The sequence below is a fragment of the Parasteatoda tepidariorum genome, chromosome 9 (genome assembly GCF_043381705.1).
Source record: "Parasteatoda tepidariorum isolate YZ-2023 chromosome 9, CAS_Ptep_4.0, whole genome shotgun sequence".
NCBI lineage: Eukaryota > Metazoa > Arthropoda > Arachnida > Araneae > Theridiidae > Parasteatoda > Parasteatoda tepidariorum.
Window position 1 is genome coordinate 86,240,072 of NC_092212.1, and position 19,591 is coordinate 86,259,662.

The following is a 19,591-nucleotide window of genomic DNA, read 5'->3' on the forward strand; positions in this document are numbered from 1 at the left end:
TTGTGATTAAAGTGCTCTGTTGTACTTTTTTTTAAACCTAAATTCTCAAATCATTGTACAGTTGATTCATCAAATTTTCCCCCTATAATGAGCAGGATAATCATTATTAGCCTAGTTCAATTAAAGAGAGACTTATAAAATCTTAAAAACAAAACTTTCCTTTATTTGAAATACATAACAAAACACCTAAAAAAAACTTAAAAAGGTAAATTATTAAAAGAATAATTTTAAAAACATTCCTATATTCAAACTACATAACGAAAAAGAAAACAGACTCCTTCTTCAGTCAGAAAAATTTGAAATTGCTCTGATAAAGCATCGCTTTACTCAATTTTCTAAATTTTTTGCAGCTTAATTTCCAAATTTCTTTTTTGCTGATTGTTCTTTTTTTAATTCAAAATTCGTCATAACATTAAAAATTCAGGTAAAGTCATGGAATTTTTTTCAGTGAGTTAAAACTTAAAAGAGAGCAATAAAAATTGTTTCAATGATTTAGACACTTTCCGGTGCCGTGATCTCTTAAAAATCCCTTAGTAGAACTCTTTTTCATATGTTGAGTTTAAAAATATGGAATTTCTACAGCTCAAAATGGGAACATTAATTTCACTTCAATATATGGGGAGAAAAACACTCGCCCAATAGCATCTATCTGCACAATCTAAAAACTTTCTCGCCAAAGCGCTTGGAGCTGTCTGTTGCTATGGAAACAAGAACTCTTGCCTACTTCCCTCCCTGACTCTAGTCAAAACCTGCTTTACTTGAAATAGTTTTAACTCGTAACCATGGTCATAGACTGTGCTCAAGCTGTGGCGAGGGAAGTTCTTTAGTTAGACAGATCGTAGATATTCATATATGTACTAAAAAGTTTCGATTTTGTTATAAGATACTTTCTTGCAGATATATTTATCATACACTAACAAATGAGAATTTGTTTAAACCATATAAATGTTTTGCCTCATTTTTGATGAATAATTATTATTTGAAGTTGTAGAGTGCATGTGGATCATCCATAGAAGGTTTTATAATGGAAAGTGGAGGAATGTAATCTGGCCAATTTCTGGGTTGGGGTGTAGTTTGTCGGAAAAATATGCCATTAGGTTTAGTACGAAATCTTCCTTGCCACTCTTAAGGTCCTGCTCTCCATTGGTCACGCGGCTGTTTGTTTAAAGAGTTCGAATTCTTAAATGGTCGTTTCATAAACGGTTTCATGTGGTGTGCTTTCGATAGTTGCCATTGCGGTTTTGAAAGCGAATCTTGCCATTTCGGCTTGTACATTGGAGATTGCCACNGGTCGTTTCATAAACGGTTTCATGTGGTGTGCTTTCGATAGTTGCCATTGCGGTTTTGAAAGCGAATCTTGCCATTTCGGCTTGTACATTGGAGATTGCCACTGTGGCTTGGACTGTGGGTTTTTCCAAGGCATTTTTCCAAACCTGGAAGATGGTCTATTCATTGAACTTTGCAACTCCAGATCTCCGCCTCGATTGTTGTGGTTCTGTGCAACCCATATTGAACTGGGTGAATAATGCTGATAGTAATGCCCTTTCCAATTTTGATCCTGGCAGTACACGGTAGTCAGAAAGCAGATCACAATACTGATTCCCCCAAATCTAAACCAATGTATCTGCAAAAGAAATTTTATAAGGTTAGTCGGATGCAATAATTTATCAAAAAAAATTTACATGCATTAGGAAGTCAAAATTCTTGATGATCCCATCAAAACATTTTGATGGTTTATGTTGGCTTCAGTGCGATTCATGATGGTCCAACATTTTCCATTCATGCTTTTTGATATGCCATCCATCATTCCCCTGATGGAAAGTACTTCAGTACTATAATGGTTAACCATCAAGACAAGTTTGATTCTCATGGACCATTGGTTCATGATGCTTCCAATTATGCATTTCCATGATGGTTTAAGGGGAATTCTCCTTCGTTCTCTGGAAAATACCATAAAAACAAATATTTTTTTTTTATGTTAACCCATCACAAATCCGTCCCAATTCCTATAGTAGGATGATGGTTGTTCAGAATCATTCCAACATTTGATTTCCAAGAAATTATGATGGAAATTTCTGATGGTTTAACAAGCCATCCTAACAAGTTGCTATTCTTATGTTGGACCATCATAAATAGGTCCGAATTTCTACATTGGGGGATGGTTACTTATGTTGGCTACCATTAAAAATATAATGGCTCGTGATGGAATTATTAATGTTTGCCATCCAGATTATGGTGGACCATCATTGAAAAACCGTCAAAAATTATGACTTGGGTAGGCGCGTAATATAAATGATAAATTCTACCCTAAAAATTAAACCGGACCACGAGAACCTCCTACGGTTAGTCTGACGGCCAGGGAACTCTAACCCATGATCCGTCCACTGATGAGGATATTTTACGTCAGCACTGTGATCTGTGCAAGCCGGATGCGGAATTCGTATCGACCAGCCATCGCTGGATTCGAACCGGTTCATCTCATTGGAAGGAAAAAGCCCTATCCCCTTAACCAAAACGGCTCAATTTTCATACACAATAGAAGACAACGCACAGAGAGAAACATTCATTCCGAGATCAGGATTCGAGCCCGCAGTCTGGCCGCTAACCACTCGTCCGGCCTTAATCTCAGAGAAGTGAAGGTTTAAATTCTGAAAAAAAGTTTTCAAAATATCAACATAGAATATTACAGGATTGCTTCCCCATTGCTTTATCCTGAGAAATCCTGCCATAATTTCTTTACATTTTGATATTTTGAAAATGATTTTTCAGCACTTAAAACTTCATGTCTTACTCTAGGTCTAACCTAAACTCACTTTTTGATGCCTTTAATTTTAAATTACTTACGCAGATGAAAGTGATTTTACCATGAAAGGGTTTCTTCCCCCTGATCGCTAACGCTCGCCAACCCCCGAAAATTATTAACAATCTTATATGGTTTGCTTCGCTCGCTACTAACTTAGATACATTGCAAATGCACAAAATTTTAAGAATTCAAAACAATCATTCAAATCCATATAAAAACTTTTTTTTTTTTAAAAAATTACATCTTTTCAGTAAATACTAAGTCAATAAAATAAATTTGAATTCAAATAAATGACATGTAATTCGTTAAACCTATTAGAAATGTGCTATAGTATAATTCGTGATATAAATCAAAAATCGTCAAATAAATTCGTAATATATAAATTCGTGAAAAAAAGCGCTTTCAACAAAATACTAAAATTGAGATCTATCGACAAAGACAACTCACTTCTGCCTAGCTTAATAGTATGAGATTGCAGCAGCTGATGCTCTCTGGTTATTTCAGTTTCCGCTTTTAAAAGCGCTATGAGCCATCTCAGCTAGATTTGGCATGTGACATTTTTAGCGGCAATCATTGGTCGATTCGCCGTGTAAGAGAAATAGTAACGTAAACAAAACAAAGCAAACGTTGCCACCGGCGGAATACAGCTATCCTCTACTAGAAAAAAGAAATATCTTATTTTAAATGTTATTATATTAGTTATTAACAATTTTTGACAGTCGTGCACTTGTTACAATTGTCCCCACTTACGGGGTCAATTGTAACAGTTCATAAATTCAACTAAAACATAGTTAATTATACATATTATCATAGTTGTGATACATTTTTTTATTGATCAAAGTAGTAGTGATATTTTTTAGGAGTAAAAATAATAATGAGCAGAGATCTAAAGGGCTAAACTTTTAACTTTAAGGAGTTAAAAATTTTAATTTATTTTGTGAAAGGTGACAAATAAAATAATGCACATGCAATATAATATAAATGATATAGGAAACAATTGGTGGTTCTTAAAGAGTCTTTTCCTTCATGCAGGATCCTCCAGAATATCGAAAAACACATTAAAAAATATATATATAGTTTAAAATAAACAACAAAAAAAAAGAAAATTTTTTGAAAATTTGACCGTTCCTGGCATTCGAACTCAGGACCTCTGCCTCCAGCAGCGAACTTGCTTGTCTGATGGCCTACCATCCTGTCCACGGTGATACGTGAAGCATACCACAGTTTCGCTTCAAAAGCTCTCTCCTCTCATCTTCGCAATATACCTTTAGGGGCCCACTGTAACCCCCCTAATTGGCCTATAAAAAATTTTTTCTTCAGCCATGTTTGGACCATAGACCCCTACTTAGTGTCGGAGTTTGAAAATTATACCTTGATATTAAAGGGAGCTAGGGGGTCTTGAAATTTGAACCTTTCTCGAGCCATTTTATTTTTTTATTCTTTTTTTTTATTATTCCATTACGCTTTCTTTGCTGGATTTCACACACAGAAAACACCCCGTGCATGCTGGAATATCAAAAATGTTACAAAAGAAATTGAAAAAAAGCAAATAAACTGATTTTCCCGGATTTTTTCATTTTTTTCCCATTTTCCCAATAAAAAAAAATTATTTCCTACATGCAGGACCCTCCAGAATATCGAAAAACANAAAAAAAAAAAATTAAAAAAAAAAAAAAAAAAAAAAAAGAAAGAAAAGAAATTTTTTAGAAAATTTGTCTGTCCCTGGGATTCGAACCCAGTACCCCTGCCTCGATCAGAGAACTTGCTTGTCTGATTGCGTATCATCCAGTCCACGGTGATACGTGAAGCCTACCACAGTTTCGCTTCAAAAGCTCACTCCTCTCAACTTCGCAATAAACCTTTAGGGGCCCACTGTGACCCCCCTAATTATCCTATAAAAATTTTCTTCGGCTACCATGTTTGGACCATAGACCTCTACTTAGAGTCCGAGTTTGAAAATTATACCTTGATATTAAAGGGAGCTAGGGGGTCTCGTAATTTGAACCTTTCTTGCACCATTTTATTTTTTTATTCTTTTTTTTTATCATTCCATTACGCTTTCTTTGCTGGATTTCACACACAGAAAACACCCCATGCATGCTAGAATATAAAAAATGTTACAAAAGAAGTCGAAAAAGGGCAAATAAACTGATTTTCTCGGATTTTTCCAGTTTTTTCACATTTTCCCAATAAAAAAAAATTATTTCCTACATGCAGGACCCTCCAGAATACCAGAAAACACATTGAAAAAATAATATAATTTAAAATAAACAAAAAAAAAATAAATTTATGAAAAATTGTCTGTTCCTGGGATTCGAGCCCAAGACCCCTGCCTCCAGCAGCGAACTTGCTTGTCTGGTGGCCTACCATCCAGTCAACCGTGATACGTGAAGCCTACCACAGTTTCGCCTCAAAAGCTCTCTCCTCACATCTTCGCAATATACCTTCAGGGACCCAACTAATAGGCCTAAAAAAAATTTCTTCGGCAGCCATGTTTAGACCATAAACCCCTACATAGTGTCCGAGTTTGAAAATTATGCATTGATATTAAAGAGAGCTAGGGGGTCTCGAAATTTGAACCTTTCTCGTGCCATTTTATTTATTTATTTATTTATTATTATTATTCCATTACGCTTTCTTTGCTGGATTTCACACACAGAAAACACCCCATGCATGCTAGAATATCCAAAATGTTACAAAAGAAGTCGAAAAAGAGCAAAGAGACTGATTTTGCTGGATTTTACCAGTTTTTTCCCATTTTCCCCACAAAAAAAAAATTATTTCCTACATGCAGGACCCTACAGAATATCGAAAAACACATTAAAAAAATAGAATTTAAAATAAACAAAAAAAAAATAAAAAAATAGAATTTTTTGAAAATTTGCCCGTCACTGGGATTCGAACCCTGGACACCTCCCTCCTGCAGCGAACTTGCTTGTCTGGTGGCCTATTTTCCTGCCCACGGTGATAAATTACTTTGGATGTAATGATTGGATTTTTACGTACTAAAACTCAATCCTTTCCCAATGGGAGAAGTTCAAATCTACTTGTATTTCGAATCCTATGGAGATGCAATGCTATCCTGTGCCTAAAATTATAGTTTTTAAAACATTCCAAAACTCTGTCACAAATATTTATTGTTTTATTTAATGTCAAATGGTGAATTATAGTCCTCAAATAATTGAAATCTGAAAAAAAATATATTCTTTCTTTCCTCTGTGGACATTTGATAGAGAAAAATTAATGTTTTCATATTTGTTTGTAACCTCTGAATAATGTTGTTGTTGTTAATTTACATCGCACTAGAGCTGCACAATGGGCTATTGGCGACGGTCTGGGAAACATCCCGGAGGACTATCCGAAGACATGCCATCGCAATTTTGATCCTCTGAGGAGGGGATGGCTCCCCCGCTTCGGTAGCCCGACCACCTGCGCGCGAAGTCTAGCACTTTACGGCAGCACAGTTTAACGAGGACCAATACTGCACACCCTCGGTCCCTACGCAGACTGATCCAAGTGGTCACCCACCCGCACACTGACCACAGCCAGTGATGCTTGACTTCGGTGGTCTGCTGGGAACCGTGTCTTAACGATCAGTCCACTGCGGACGTAACCACTAAATAAAAAAGTTTTCATAATTAGAAGTGTCTGCGTATTACATCTAACCGTAACTGAAACTTGTTATTTGTTTTCCTTTTGAATTAAACACATTTTTAGAATGTCCTTAAAATGCTCTTAAAAATTACATTTTAGCAATTTTCAAATAATAACTAGTAAATTCTGGTAAGCTCGAATAATACCAGTTTTAATTTGAAATCAAAATAAGTAATTTTGTGTTTAATTTTCTTTTGCAGATTTTTAATTGCTGTTTTTTTTTAATTTCAAATTTTCATTTAAAACTATTTGTAATATGTCATATAAAATATTGTTTTATTTTTAGAAAATATTGAAACATGCACTAAAATTCAAAATATAATTTTTATTTATCATTTTCATATAATATAAAGTTTTATTCTAAAACATTTAAGAAAATTTTTTTGTTCAACAAATTGGAATTATTTATTTTTTCCACTTCTATTATCACATTTTTTGAGGGGTGATAATGAAGTTTTGAAGAAGAAGCTAAGTGGGAGATTAACATAATAGTTATATGCTTGATGATAGAATTCTGCACTTATCTTATGAAACAGCTATAATATGCAATTACTACTCAAATATATCCTTAACTAAATATCGTAAACTTATTATTCAACAGCTATAAATAGAGCAAATTTTAATCAGGGAAAAATAAACATTTGGTAAATAGAGGTTTGTTAATCAGTGTTCAACAGTAACTACTTGACTGTCCTGGATAGTTTGTAATAAAATTTGCCTTATTAATTACATTTTATTTGGAATCATTATCTTGTTCTTAACTCTTTATTGATTATATCTAGTGTCTTTAGCGAAGTTTATGAAAAAAACCAAGTATGGTGTACAAAGGGGAGATTTTCTGTATCGTGACCTGTGGCAAAATAATCGCCAAGTTTTGGCAAGTTTTTTAAGTTCTCACTGGGCCTCTGCCTCCAGGCAGAGGCCCAGTGAGAACTTAAGAAAAAAAAATTACAGAAAGGGACCAACTCAAAAGGTATAACTCGCAGCCAACCCCAGTCAAAAAAATTTGCGAGTTCAAAATCTATTTGGCGATTGTAGTTGGTGGGACAAATCACGATACATAAATATCCCTTATACAAAATGCTTTTTAACATCTTGTTATAAAGTTTTTTCATTTATGAAAATTTCTTTAATCTAATCCTTTCTTTTTATACATTTTGTTGTCTAATATAGATAAATATGGGATTAATATTGCTGACTAGATTCAACGTATTGAAGTTTTGCTATTCTGGAAAATTTAAACATACCATGCAATTCAAGTTAGTATCGAAAATATATTCAATAGTATTAAGTATTGTTGTATATTTATAAATTAATTTGATATATAAAATTATTATTCAATTACTTTTGTCCATAGTTGTTTATGAAGGCTCATTTATAATTATTATGTTAATATTTATTGTGATATGGAAAGTTTAGCTTGCTAACAGGATAATGATATGTTGTAAAAGAGCTGTACAGTTAGTTGGTCATTGAGATATTTGACTTGAACAAAAATTTTCTTAAATCCTAAAAAAGTATTATGTATACTAAGTAAACATTAATTACAAACTATATTTCTATTTTTTTTTAAATTTACAATTTGAATTAAATTTATTTCATATTTTATTACTTTATTAATTTTATCTTTTTATGCTAAATAATTTAAAGTTAAATAATTTTGTTTGTTAATTATTAAATGTAAGAAATTAATTTCTTAATAAGCTATAATTTAAGTAATTGTTGTAATGTGAATTCAAGCAATATTTTTGTTTTCATAATTATGATTATTTGCTAAATTTATTATCAGAAGATCAAACATTTCTTTTTCCTCTTTGAACCAATGAGATCTTACTTTGACTAATCCGAGTCAAACAAATATTTCTTTCTCCAACTCCTGTTAAATTATGTCTGACTCCACATCCATAATTTTTAACTCAGTTACCTTTGAATTAGAATAATAAATNTATTTGCTAAATTTATTATCAGAAGATCAAACATTTCTTTTTCCTCTTTGAACCAATGAGATCTTACTTTGACTAATCCGAGTCTAACAAATATTTCTTTCTCCAACTCCTGTTAAATTATGTCTGACTCCACATCCCTAATTTTTAACTCAGTTACCTTTGAATTAGAATAATAAATGTTTATTTTGCTATGCTTTTTATTATTTAAACAATGAAGGATGATTCATTAAGTAAATGCTGATTTACTGATTAGAGTTCCAAGAAAATACTGATTTTGATTAATTCTATTTTTTCTCACTTTTCTAGCTTGAGTTATTTATTTATTATTTTTTTTTATAATGATATGCTGCTCCATATCATATGAAAAGAGGTAAACATTCTTTTTCTGCAAATTTTCAAAAAAATATCTTTTTACTCGATCTTCTATAAAGAAACGAATGTCAATGCAATCTGAATTATTTGGAAGCCTCTTATGTGCTGGTTTAATAACACCTCTTAAATTTTCTGTGGTTTTTTGTGCTAGTCCACATTCAAGATTAGTCAACTTGAATAATTTAGAAAATTTACATTAAAAAGCCAAGTTTGATTAGAAGAAGTTTTATGCAGTTATCAAGCATGAAGTTTGGTATATTTTATGTGCTGTTGCTATTAAGATTATTTTTTAATATCCTCTTTTACCGAATTTAGATTGTTAAATCAAATTTAGTTAATAAGTTATTTTCTGTTATGGATTAAAGTAGCTCACTAATTCAATCTTCTAGAAATCTCACAAATTGCATGAGTCAGTAAAATTAATTTACATGAATTTTTTTTAAACTTTTTATTTTGTTAAAAAAGTTTATATCCAATATGTGAAGGGAATTTTTTTAATATTTTTCAGTAAATAAAAAGAGGGTGAGTAAATGATGGAATAACAAATTACATTTAGTTTTTTTAAAAACTTTGATTTTTTTCCTACATAAAGCAATGCATACCCAATCCCAAAATACCAGAAGTTTTTACGATTCTTTTAAGACCAAGTATTTGATACTGAAATAACACTTTCACAAACAACTGCTTTGCGAATACATTACATTGAATTGATGCATTTTATATAATTTTGAGGAATATTGATGAAAACAATTTTATTGACTGAGTCTTAGTGTACAGTGTGCCAAAAATAGACCACCCTTAATAACTTTTGCTCTAATGATTGTATCTTGTAAGACTTCTTAAAAATTTGATTTCTTAGGAACAATTCAATTGATTTTGCCCAAGCTATATATTTTGCCAAGTAAAATTACATACTTTAAAATGACATAAAAAATTGTATACCTTACAATTCAAAATTTTTTCAATATCCATTGAATAAAATAATAAATATTTAAAAAAATTTTTCTCCATAGAATTATCATTGGAGAAACGAATTATATAATTGTGTGCTAAAATGTTTCAATTCCCTTGAAAGTTTTTTGAGATATGGCAAAATACTCAAAAATTAAAATCAACATTAAAGGGTCCAAACTTTGGATCTCTCTCCTGATCAAACCATTGGGAACATATTTCTCCTATTGCATCTACCTGCATTTTTTAGATATCAAAAATTTGAATCTGTCGAAAAAAGGTATGTTTATTCTGAGAAAGTAAATTTTTGTGTTGCAACTTAAAATATCGTCTGCACTTATTAATTAGCATATTTGAAGTCACTCTCTCGAACCGTTAAGAGTGAGTCCTAAAACGTGAAGATCCGATCATTAAATCAAAAGCTATTCTAAGTGATCTGGGGTTTTTTTTGGCACACTGCACATTTTTTATCCACTTACTCATTCAAATAACCGAATAAAAAATTCAATATTCTAAATTCGCTTGACTATTATAATGACACGTTTTAAGTTGTTAGTTTTGAAGAAAAAAAAAGCATTAAAAAACTCTTTATTCTGTTTAAATTTTTAAATATTCTTATTCTGCTTTATTTTTTTATTCTGCTTTTCATAATGCAGTGCAACCTTGAAAATCCGGACTGCTGGGGGGTTTGGAAGGTCCGGATTTCCGAAATTTCCGGATTTTAGATACCTTACTTGAATTGATAGAATTATCGAAGTTTCGAATTCGCCAGGCCGATTTCGCGATTAATCATGCGTGTGTAGACCTCCGACGTCAATTTTAACATAAATATACTCTTTAAATAATAAATAAAAGACATTGAAAATCAAACTTTCGTCATTTTCCCCCCGCTATCGATCGTTTAGATAACATAATATTAGCAATTAAAACTAAAAATGTAGGCTTAAAACGCGAGCTGAATTTCAACTTATAATCGAAACAGATGCTTCTAGACTAGACTGTACCAGCTGATACTAATCCTTTTTTTGTTGGGGGATGAAAGAACTTGTCCCCCGCCTCCTAAGCTTCAAGGTTAAGAAAGAACCAGTTTTCCTTCATCACAAGGGGGAAAAACAAGGAGATGGAAGAATTCCTCCTTCTGAGGGTATTCCCCTTCAGGAGGAGGGGGATTCCCTTTATATTCTTTGTTATCCATACAGAGCTGATAAGAATGACTGGAATTTCCATATCAGCTATGAGCTTTCATTCACACCCCACCTCTACCTCTTCATCTACTGCTTCATTGTTGGAGAAGAGTTGTGTTTTTGCATTAAAATTTTTATTTTAAGCAATTTTTTTAAAATTTTTTCTTTTGAAATTTTTTTCTGAGGAACTGGACGTATGAGTCTGGATTTTAGAGATTTCCGGATTTTCGAGGTCGTACTGTAGATATTTTTTGGGTTTTCTTGCTTTTAACGTATGCATGCATACAAATTCCAATAGCTCTTACAAATGTTGTTTTTGACACTTTAAAATTTGGTTTTATTATTACTTGATAAAAAAACTTCATTGGCTTAAAATATATTGATCAAAAATAACAATCAACAAGTTTCAATCACTAAAAAATAGGCACCCATTTTCAAGACTTTGCCAGATGTGGATGAGAAGGAACAAAGGTGATTTGAAATGTAAAACACAATATTACCTACGAAAATTGAATGTAATTTAAATAAAACATTAAGTTGTTTCCTTGACAACTTCCTTTATATTTCAAATCACTTTCCTTTCTCCTCATTCAAATCTGGCAAGTCTTGAAAATAGGGGCTTATTTTTGAGCACTTGAAATAATGTTGACTGTTATTCCCAATGTGTATATTTTTGAAGCGAATGAAGTTTTTTAATCTAGTAATATCTTACTGCTTCTGTTTATTAGAATCAGGGTTGGCAAGATTTTGCCGCAGGTGGAAAAAACCATTGTAAATACCGGTAAAAACTGTCCTGGCAAAAACAGGTTTTTGCCAAGCAAATTGGCGAAAAGTGGCAAATACCTATATTTTCCAAGATGAGAGGACAAAAACACATTTTTGATACAAAATTATTCCTAAAATTGAATAATATACTATGAATATAAATAATTACAAAAAAATTAACAAAATTATTATTCCATAATTAAATGATAATGTATTAATATATCATTTTAGTAGTTTAAAACATTATTGATTGGAAAATTTGTGATTATTCTCTTTTTTCCAGTGAAATGAACTTATTTTAAATTAATATAACTATAATTTAAAGCATAAAATATCTATCAACATGTGTAGTTAATTATTGTACAAATAATAATATTTATTTATTTGTAAAAAAACATTTATTTAAAGATTCTAAAATGAAAAGAGGTCAAAAACTTTCAATCTCTTAAAAATTATTACCCTTAAATTAATTATTATGTTAAAAATAATTTTTTAATTTTTGTATCAAAATTATTATTCCTTATGATTGATTTAAATTTGTTTCAAGTATTTTGTAATAATATTTAATCAGCAATTTAGATAATTTGGTTTTTGCCGGTTTTTACCAGGTTTTTGCCACTGTCCTGGTAAAAAAACCTTTTTGCCGGCAAAAACTCCAACCCTGATTAGGATTATTTAATACTTTTATTATTACTGTTCTGATTTTAATTTACATTTCTTAAAAATAATGACATTATCAACATTTTTGTATATTGCAGATTATCTCATAATTTAGTGACATAATAGAATTTTTATGTAATTCCTTTCCCATCTGACCCCACGCCAATGCCCTGGAGAGGAGATACATTTATTGGCAACAATTTTAATTGTTTTTAATGATATAATTTATAGTTTCAAACTTTTAAACTTTATTTTGAATATTTTTTTACCACATTTAAAATATACGCTCTATCAACATTTGACTTATTTTATTCAAACTTTATATACATACTACAGTATTATAAATATATTATTATTTTATATTATCATTTCAGTTCCCTTTGCTTTCTAAAAATAACATACTTTAAGTCGCAACTTACTTCTTTACAACTCAGCATTTAAACTATTATCAATATTAATTTGATAAGTTTTTTTTGTTTCTACTTTGTTACTGTATTTCATAAATGATATTTCTATAATTCTGATTTTTAATTTTCCAAAATTAAAATATCTATAATAATTCCTCAATTTTATTTGTTTTTTTTTTTCTCAGAATGCTCTTGTAGTTGCTATATTGAGTATCCATATTCCAATTGCATTGGGTGATATGGTAAATGTTATCTCTTCTTTCTTAAACGATCAGTACTTTCAAAGAGATGCAGCACCTTTCTTGAGTGAGTTACGAGAACCAGCTATATGACTAGTTTATGTGTATTTAATTCAGGTAACTTTTTTATCTATTGAAATTTTCCGTAATTGAAATTTTATTAAAGTTTTTATAAGTTGTATTAATTTCAGAGTGTCTTTACTTTTGCCTATATTTCTATACTTAATGTTTCTGTTGAAAGAGTGGCTCGTAACATGAGGCGTGAACTATTTTCTTCTGTGATTGAGCAAGACATTGCTTTTTTTGATGCTCATAAAACTGGGAAAATTTCTAGCAAGTTTGTTATAAGTATTAATAGATTTTTTTGTTGAATGATTTATAATAGCTTTAATTATGTGTTGTAATTCACAAATTTCTAAAATTATGTGAAAATATTTAATGTTCATAATATGAATTTTATATTAAATCAATATGCTTAGGTTTAATTAGTTTAAAAATATGTCATTATTTATTAATTTTTTTTTTTATTTAAGTTACTCCTATAACATAAATGAGCTGATTTTTCTTATGAGCATTGTAGAATTCAAATATTTTTTTAACCATCATTTATCTCTTTTTGTTTGGAAGGTAATCACAATTTTTGTAATTAAAAATTCAAGCTATGTACCTATGTACTCTTCATATGCATAACATGAATAAAGAGATAGAACTTTCAAATTATAAATTTCTAGAGTTATTCAAAATTATGATTAATAGAATAACGAACAAAAGTATTTTTAATATCTTTTAAAAAAATAATCTATTTTTTTAATGTAATAAACACTGTCCAAAAAAATGTTTAATGAAATGTTCCATTGTTATCTGTGATTATTTGTATCTAAAGAGAAGAGCATATTTTATGAATGATAATATTACAAATATAACTTTAAATATGTTCTTAGACATATTTGCTGCCTTTTAGCCTATTTCTGTAAAGCATTCTCAGAAGGTAATATTTCTTTGTGATATTTATTTATAATTTACAGATTTCTTCTTTGTTCTTTTCTTTTGATAAAATACATGAAGTTTTAGCTTGACTGCTCAATTACTTATTGTGCACTGTTATCGGATCATCATTGACAATAAAATCGTTGAATACCATATTATTGAGCTGACTGAATACAGTTTATTCTGCCATACAGTTGAAAAATCAACATAAGTTCCTTGAGATTTCGAGAAAAGTGGCTTGATAACTATTTTTTCTCAATTGCTAATATTAACTAATACTCAGAAAACTGATACAAAAAATAGATTTTTGAAAAAATTTTTGAATGGCTTTTCTGTTTATTTGAATAGCTTTTCTGTTTTATTAAAAGTTTTTCTTTCCTGAAGTTAGTTTTTTTTGTTTAAGAATTTTTTTGTATCACCTTGGGGTATATTGTATTTTTCTGCTCTTTTGAAAAAAATTTATTTTAAAACTATATTTAAATCTCCTTTAAATATTTTCACTATCTTCTGGAAATGGGACAATGGAATACCTGGTGTCATTCCTCACTCTCTCTGAATGTTGTACCTGTTGTCAATAACTTTAAAAAATGATTAAACTATATCTGAATGACACCAAAACATATTTCTCAATAACTATCTCTGTACCAAAAAAGCTTTAATAATTTTTAACAATTGATAGTGTACTCTGCAATTTTTATAGTTTTTCAATACTTCTGATACTATTCTATGCTTCTAAAATTATTTCCCTTATTAAATGCAAAAAAATGAGAAAAAGTTTCTCTCCAAAAGAGTACATTCTAAACATTTGAAACATTGTTCCAAGCAAAACATTACAGTTTGCTTATTGAAGACAGAATTTTGTTAAATATGAGCTCATTATCAGTGTGTTCTACTGTATCTCCGATTACTAAAAATGATAAATAAAGATATCTTTAAGTGGCAACTAAGAAGCAGATTATTAATTAACATTTTCACCACAAAAACTTTATGCTTCAATTTGTTAGTTAATTATTAAGTGTGCTGTTATGCAATTGCATATGAAATTGTAACACAGTTTTGCTAAAATTTTAAATGATTAAATATTCCAGCTATCCACATTAGACCTCTTTCCTCTATGCATTTTTTGTATTTCTAAATGATTTTAATAAATTGCAATTTAAAAAAGAAAACAAAAACATTACGATAGTAAATGGAAATTTTGTTAATTATAATGTTATTTCAGTTAATTATAGTGTAATTTTTGTTAATTTTGCTTAGATTAACTAATGATGTTCAAGAGTTTAAAAGTTGTTACAAACTTTGTATATCTCAAGGTTTAAGAAGTATTGCTCAAGTGTGTATACATTTCTAAAAGTTTTGCAACAGTAATAATATTTCTTAGAGTTTTACATTAAAATATAATGTTACATTAAAATAAAATAAACTTCGTTTTCATCAAAAATCAATATCACCAATCATCAATAAAGCCTTTATCCGGAGGTCATAAAGTTACTTTATGTCTTTATTTTTTTAAAGTTTGTTAAAATGTTAAGATTGGAAAAGTTTGTTATTATCAACTTGTTATTACCAATCATAGATTCTTGGGTTGTTATTCATTTTTATTTATATATGTGTTAACCTACAAGTGCATGAAACTGATATAATAAAATACAGAAGAGAACCATTGATCCAGTATCCAGTAAACCGTGAAACCAGAAAACTGGGAAGAATTTTTCTTGGTTTTCCCGCTATTTAGAAGTATAACGATTAATAAAAAAGCGGAAATATGACTCATCCTTGAAGCTGCGTAGAGGAAAAGGGGGGAATTTTTCTCCTCTATTGTCCAGAGAAACTTCAATTCTTCCCCTGACCTTGAAGATTATTAGATCGAGATTGGGCAGGGAAGGGACAAATGTTTTATTTTCTCCTGTGTGTCAGTTGTTTTTGCTGCCGTCAATCAAACTTAAAGGATTATTTTCGTTTTCTCTTTGGTTTATGAGGGGGTGGGGAAAATGCATTGCACAGGCATATCAATGTATGTTCGAGTTAACCCTCTGCATATGGCTCCCGCGTTTTGAGCGGGTATCTGTTTCGTCCCCCACTACGGGTCACGTGAAAATCTCGGGCGAAGAAATTTTTCCCCTGATCTCAATATGGATCCCACCATTTCCCCGTGTCTGACCATCATCTGATGCTTATTTTCGCTACTAGGTGGCACTAGAGGGTTCGGCAATTTCGCAAATTATATAGAAGAATTCGTTGAAGAAAAATAGTAACGCCTACTTTTTAATATAGTAACCAGTAGATTGATGCTTTAACGTTGCATTTCATATCATACTTATAATTTTTGATATTTAGTGGCGAAAAAATTACTTAAAATTAAAAATAGTAAGCTAAAAGTAACTTAAAAATCGCCCCGTATTTCAGGACCAGAAAGTATAAAAACTCTCCTGTTATTATGAGCCGAACGCGGAGGCTTAAGGAGCTTGAAACTTCTGGCTAAGAGTATTGACATGTGAGATTTATTTTAAATCCACTTTAGTTACTCAGTTTTTGTTATCCTTGATTTATAATGATGGATTATTTTATTATTTCTGATAATGCATTATTTGTTACAAACAAAACGTTTTTATAATCACCAGTTATATTCATTTATTTGACATCGATTAACAGAACAATGAATTTTTTTTTTGTTGAATAAATTCTGATTTTTTAGAAATGCAGTATCATTAACAAGTTTTTCTTGATGCGGAATTACATCTGCTTTTGTTAAAAATGGTCTTATTATAAAAAAGTAAAATAAAAGGAGAAGATTGTTTATTAATTTAAGCATATAATTATTTGTTAATAAAAGAAGACGATTATTTTTATGTAGCAGATAGCAGTTTTCTTTTTTTAATTTTGATTCTGTTTTTCTGATTTCACTGTGTTTGAGTTTTTTTATTCTCTTTTTAAGATAAATTTGGTCCTCAATAAATTAATTCTTTTTATTCATAAATTTTATCATTAAGTCGGGTTTTTTTAAATTCCGTTGATCTTATAATATCCTTCCTTGTTCCAGGTTTTAATATTTTTTTTTAAACATCTTTTCCATGCATGATTTTCAAGTGTTGTTTTTATTTAGATTAATAAGTTTTCCTTTCATCGTCCCCCCCCTATAATTAGGTATGAAATATATTGCGTTTTTTTAATTATTGGTTTTGTTTTATATTAGTTAATTTGGGGATTTTAATTATGATCCAAAAATAAATATGATAATTTTGTATTTTTTTGACTTGTTTTTCTTGTCTAAACTTCAAATATTTTTATCCTCTTAAATGTTATATTTCTGTTGTTTTTTTTTAATTCAGGAGATCTTTCCGTTTTTTCTTATTTTAAAATGTGTTTCACTTTTCCCTTGTAATTTGGGTTTAATAAAACATCTATTAAGGGCACTTTTGGCCGATCCAGAAAACGGGGAAATTCAGACATACATGATAGCCATAGTCCCAAGCATCACTGTTAATTGGTTCTCTACTGTATTTAAAATTGCATAAACAAGCACATTATAATTTTTTATGTAGTTTATTAATAGCTGACATGTATATAGTTTTAAGCAATCTTGTGCATTTTTTTACTCAATATGCCTTATTTTAAATTTGATCTTGTTAAGTAGAAGTCTATGAAACTTAAAAGTATTTTTCTAATATATGTCACATGAAAACTAGTCAAATTCAATTTTTTTTAATTATAATTTATTTTATTTAACAATACTTTTAATTCAAACAGATTGTTTTAGGTCAATCTTATGACTTTTTCATTTGTCTTTTCACTTACTAGCTAAGTGAGTTTACTAAATTTATTTGACATACTAAACTGCTAGTACTGAAAGATATCTATAATAAGGATGCATAAGGCTTTGATTGTTTATGAATGAAACTTGCAATTCATCATTTAATTAATTTTCTGTGAAAATCATCTTAAAATATTTCAACCCGTTTTCATTTTGCAATAATTTTGTGTGCAGAATTTTTTTCAAAGTTATTGTTTATTGTTATTTTATAGATTGCACAAGCATCAGCTGTTGCAGATGAAGCTATTGGTAACATTAAAACAGTTCTAGTATTTGCCATGGAAGAAGCAGAAAAAGAGTATGCATCTTTCTGTGCAGTATCTATACTTCAATAATATTAAGTATAGCATATAATTAAATTATTTAAGTTGACAATTATGATTTTCTTAGGCTGTACCCTAACCAAGTCGATGAAGTTAGAAAATTAAACAGCACATTAGGAGTAGGCATTGGTCTATTTCAAGGACTTGCTAATTCAGCTCTAAATGGTTTGATATTTTCTTTTTGTTTATGCTGAAACTTTTTTAAATGTTTTATTTTTGAATTTTTTTATTTTTTTTATGGTGCTTGTAGTAAGAATTTGCTACTTTTTTTCAAATTTGTTAAGAGAAATATTGCAAATGCCTTGTTTATTTCATAATTTCAACTTAAAATTTGCAGAATATGAAAAGCTTTGGTTAATTACACAGTTTTATACACTTCAGAATAAATTTTATTAAGTTTCATCTTATTATTTGTGTTTATTTTTTTTGTGATCAAGCTTGTTAAAATGCATTCTGCAAATGTTGTATTTATTTTATAATTGTAACTCAGTGTACAAAATAAAAATAATGATAAAGGGCATCTTTCAGAATAATTATGTTTCATAATATCATTATTTATTAAATTTCCCAAAATGCTATAATATTCTGTAGTTATATTATACATTTGCAACTTATTGTTTCAAAAATAGGAAATATTTTGGTTGGTTTAAAGCAATGTTGAGCATTCCAGAGTTATTCTTTTGTAAAAATGTGGAAAACAAACTATTCTATCTTTCTTTTTTTTATTTTGTCAAAAATACTAAATCTAACACTGTGGTTAATAAGTCAATTTCTTAAAATCAACAATTTCTCTTCATGAGCTTGCCATTTCAAAGCTTAGTACAAAATATAATATTGTGTTTTCTTAATTAAGTTAAGCATCAATCATTCATAATATTTTTAAAATGCTTCAAAATTTTATGCCAATATTTAAAAATAGTTTCAAATGTGTAATCAATAAATAGTTTTCCTTTTCGTGAGTATCCATGTATAATGTCGCTAAAATTAAATTTTGAAATATGAAGGAAAATTATTACTTTTATATTCAATCAAATTAGTAATACAGACACTGTATGCTACTGACATTGTTTTTTTGTTTGTTTTTTTTTTTTCTAAAAAAACGTAAACTGGACATCCTCATAATGATCTGAATTGAAGTGATGCTAATGTTTTAAGAAAAAATATTAAAAATAAACCTTTTATTTAAATTCTTCAATTTTAAATTTAAATTAAGGCTTAATTTTGTTGCTATATTGGCGATTTTTCTTGCCTTTTATTTAGTGGAAAAGTAGAGAATTTGTGTATGATTTTATTCTAGCAGTTAAAGTTTTAATATTATAAATCTAATTTTCTTGTAGATTTAACAAAAGTTTAACTTTTTAAAAGTTTAACTTAAAAAAGGGAAATTAAATTTTAATGCACCAGTTTATTTATTGTTTTCAGAGTGGATACTATTTTTAGAGAACTAAAAATATTAAAATAACATCAATATATTGTGTTAATTGTCCTA

General features: G+C 29.5%; 1 protein-coding gene across 23 annotated transcripts in view; it reads left to right on the plus strand.

The window, feature by feature from the left end:
* The first annotated feature begins 6,458 nt into the window (after window positions 1-6,458).
* Window positions 6,459-19,591, plus strand: part of LOC122271333 (mitochondrial potassium channel ATP-binding subunit-like) — a 38,231-nt gene continuing 25,098 nt past the window's right edge. For 15 of the 23 annotated variants that reach the window (XR_011637751.1, XR_011637749.1, XR_011637750.1 and 12 more), the window contains exons 1-4: window positions 6,459-6,586; window positions 7,631-7,716; window positions 12,928-13,098; window positions 17,992-18,077. Coding sequence is in view for 2 of the 23 variants with exons in the window: in XM_071185505.1 (XP_071041606.1) it covers window positions 18,265-18,267 (3 nt within the window). In the remaining 21 variants the exon portion in view is untranslated. Of the gene's footprint in view, window positions 6,629-7,630; window positions 7,717-11,000; window positions 11,143-12,927; window positions 13,099-17,991; window positions 18,078-18,169; window positions 18,268-19,591 lie in introns of those variants that run through there. The other 8 variants (XR_011637747.1, XR_011637745.1, XR_011637748.1 and 5 more) reach the window with 5 other exon arrangements.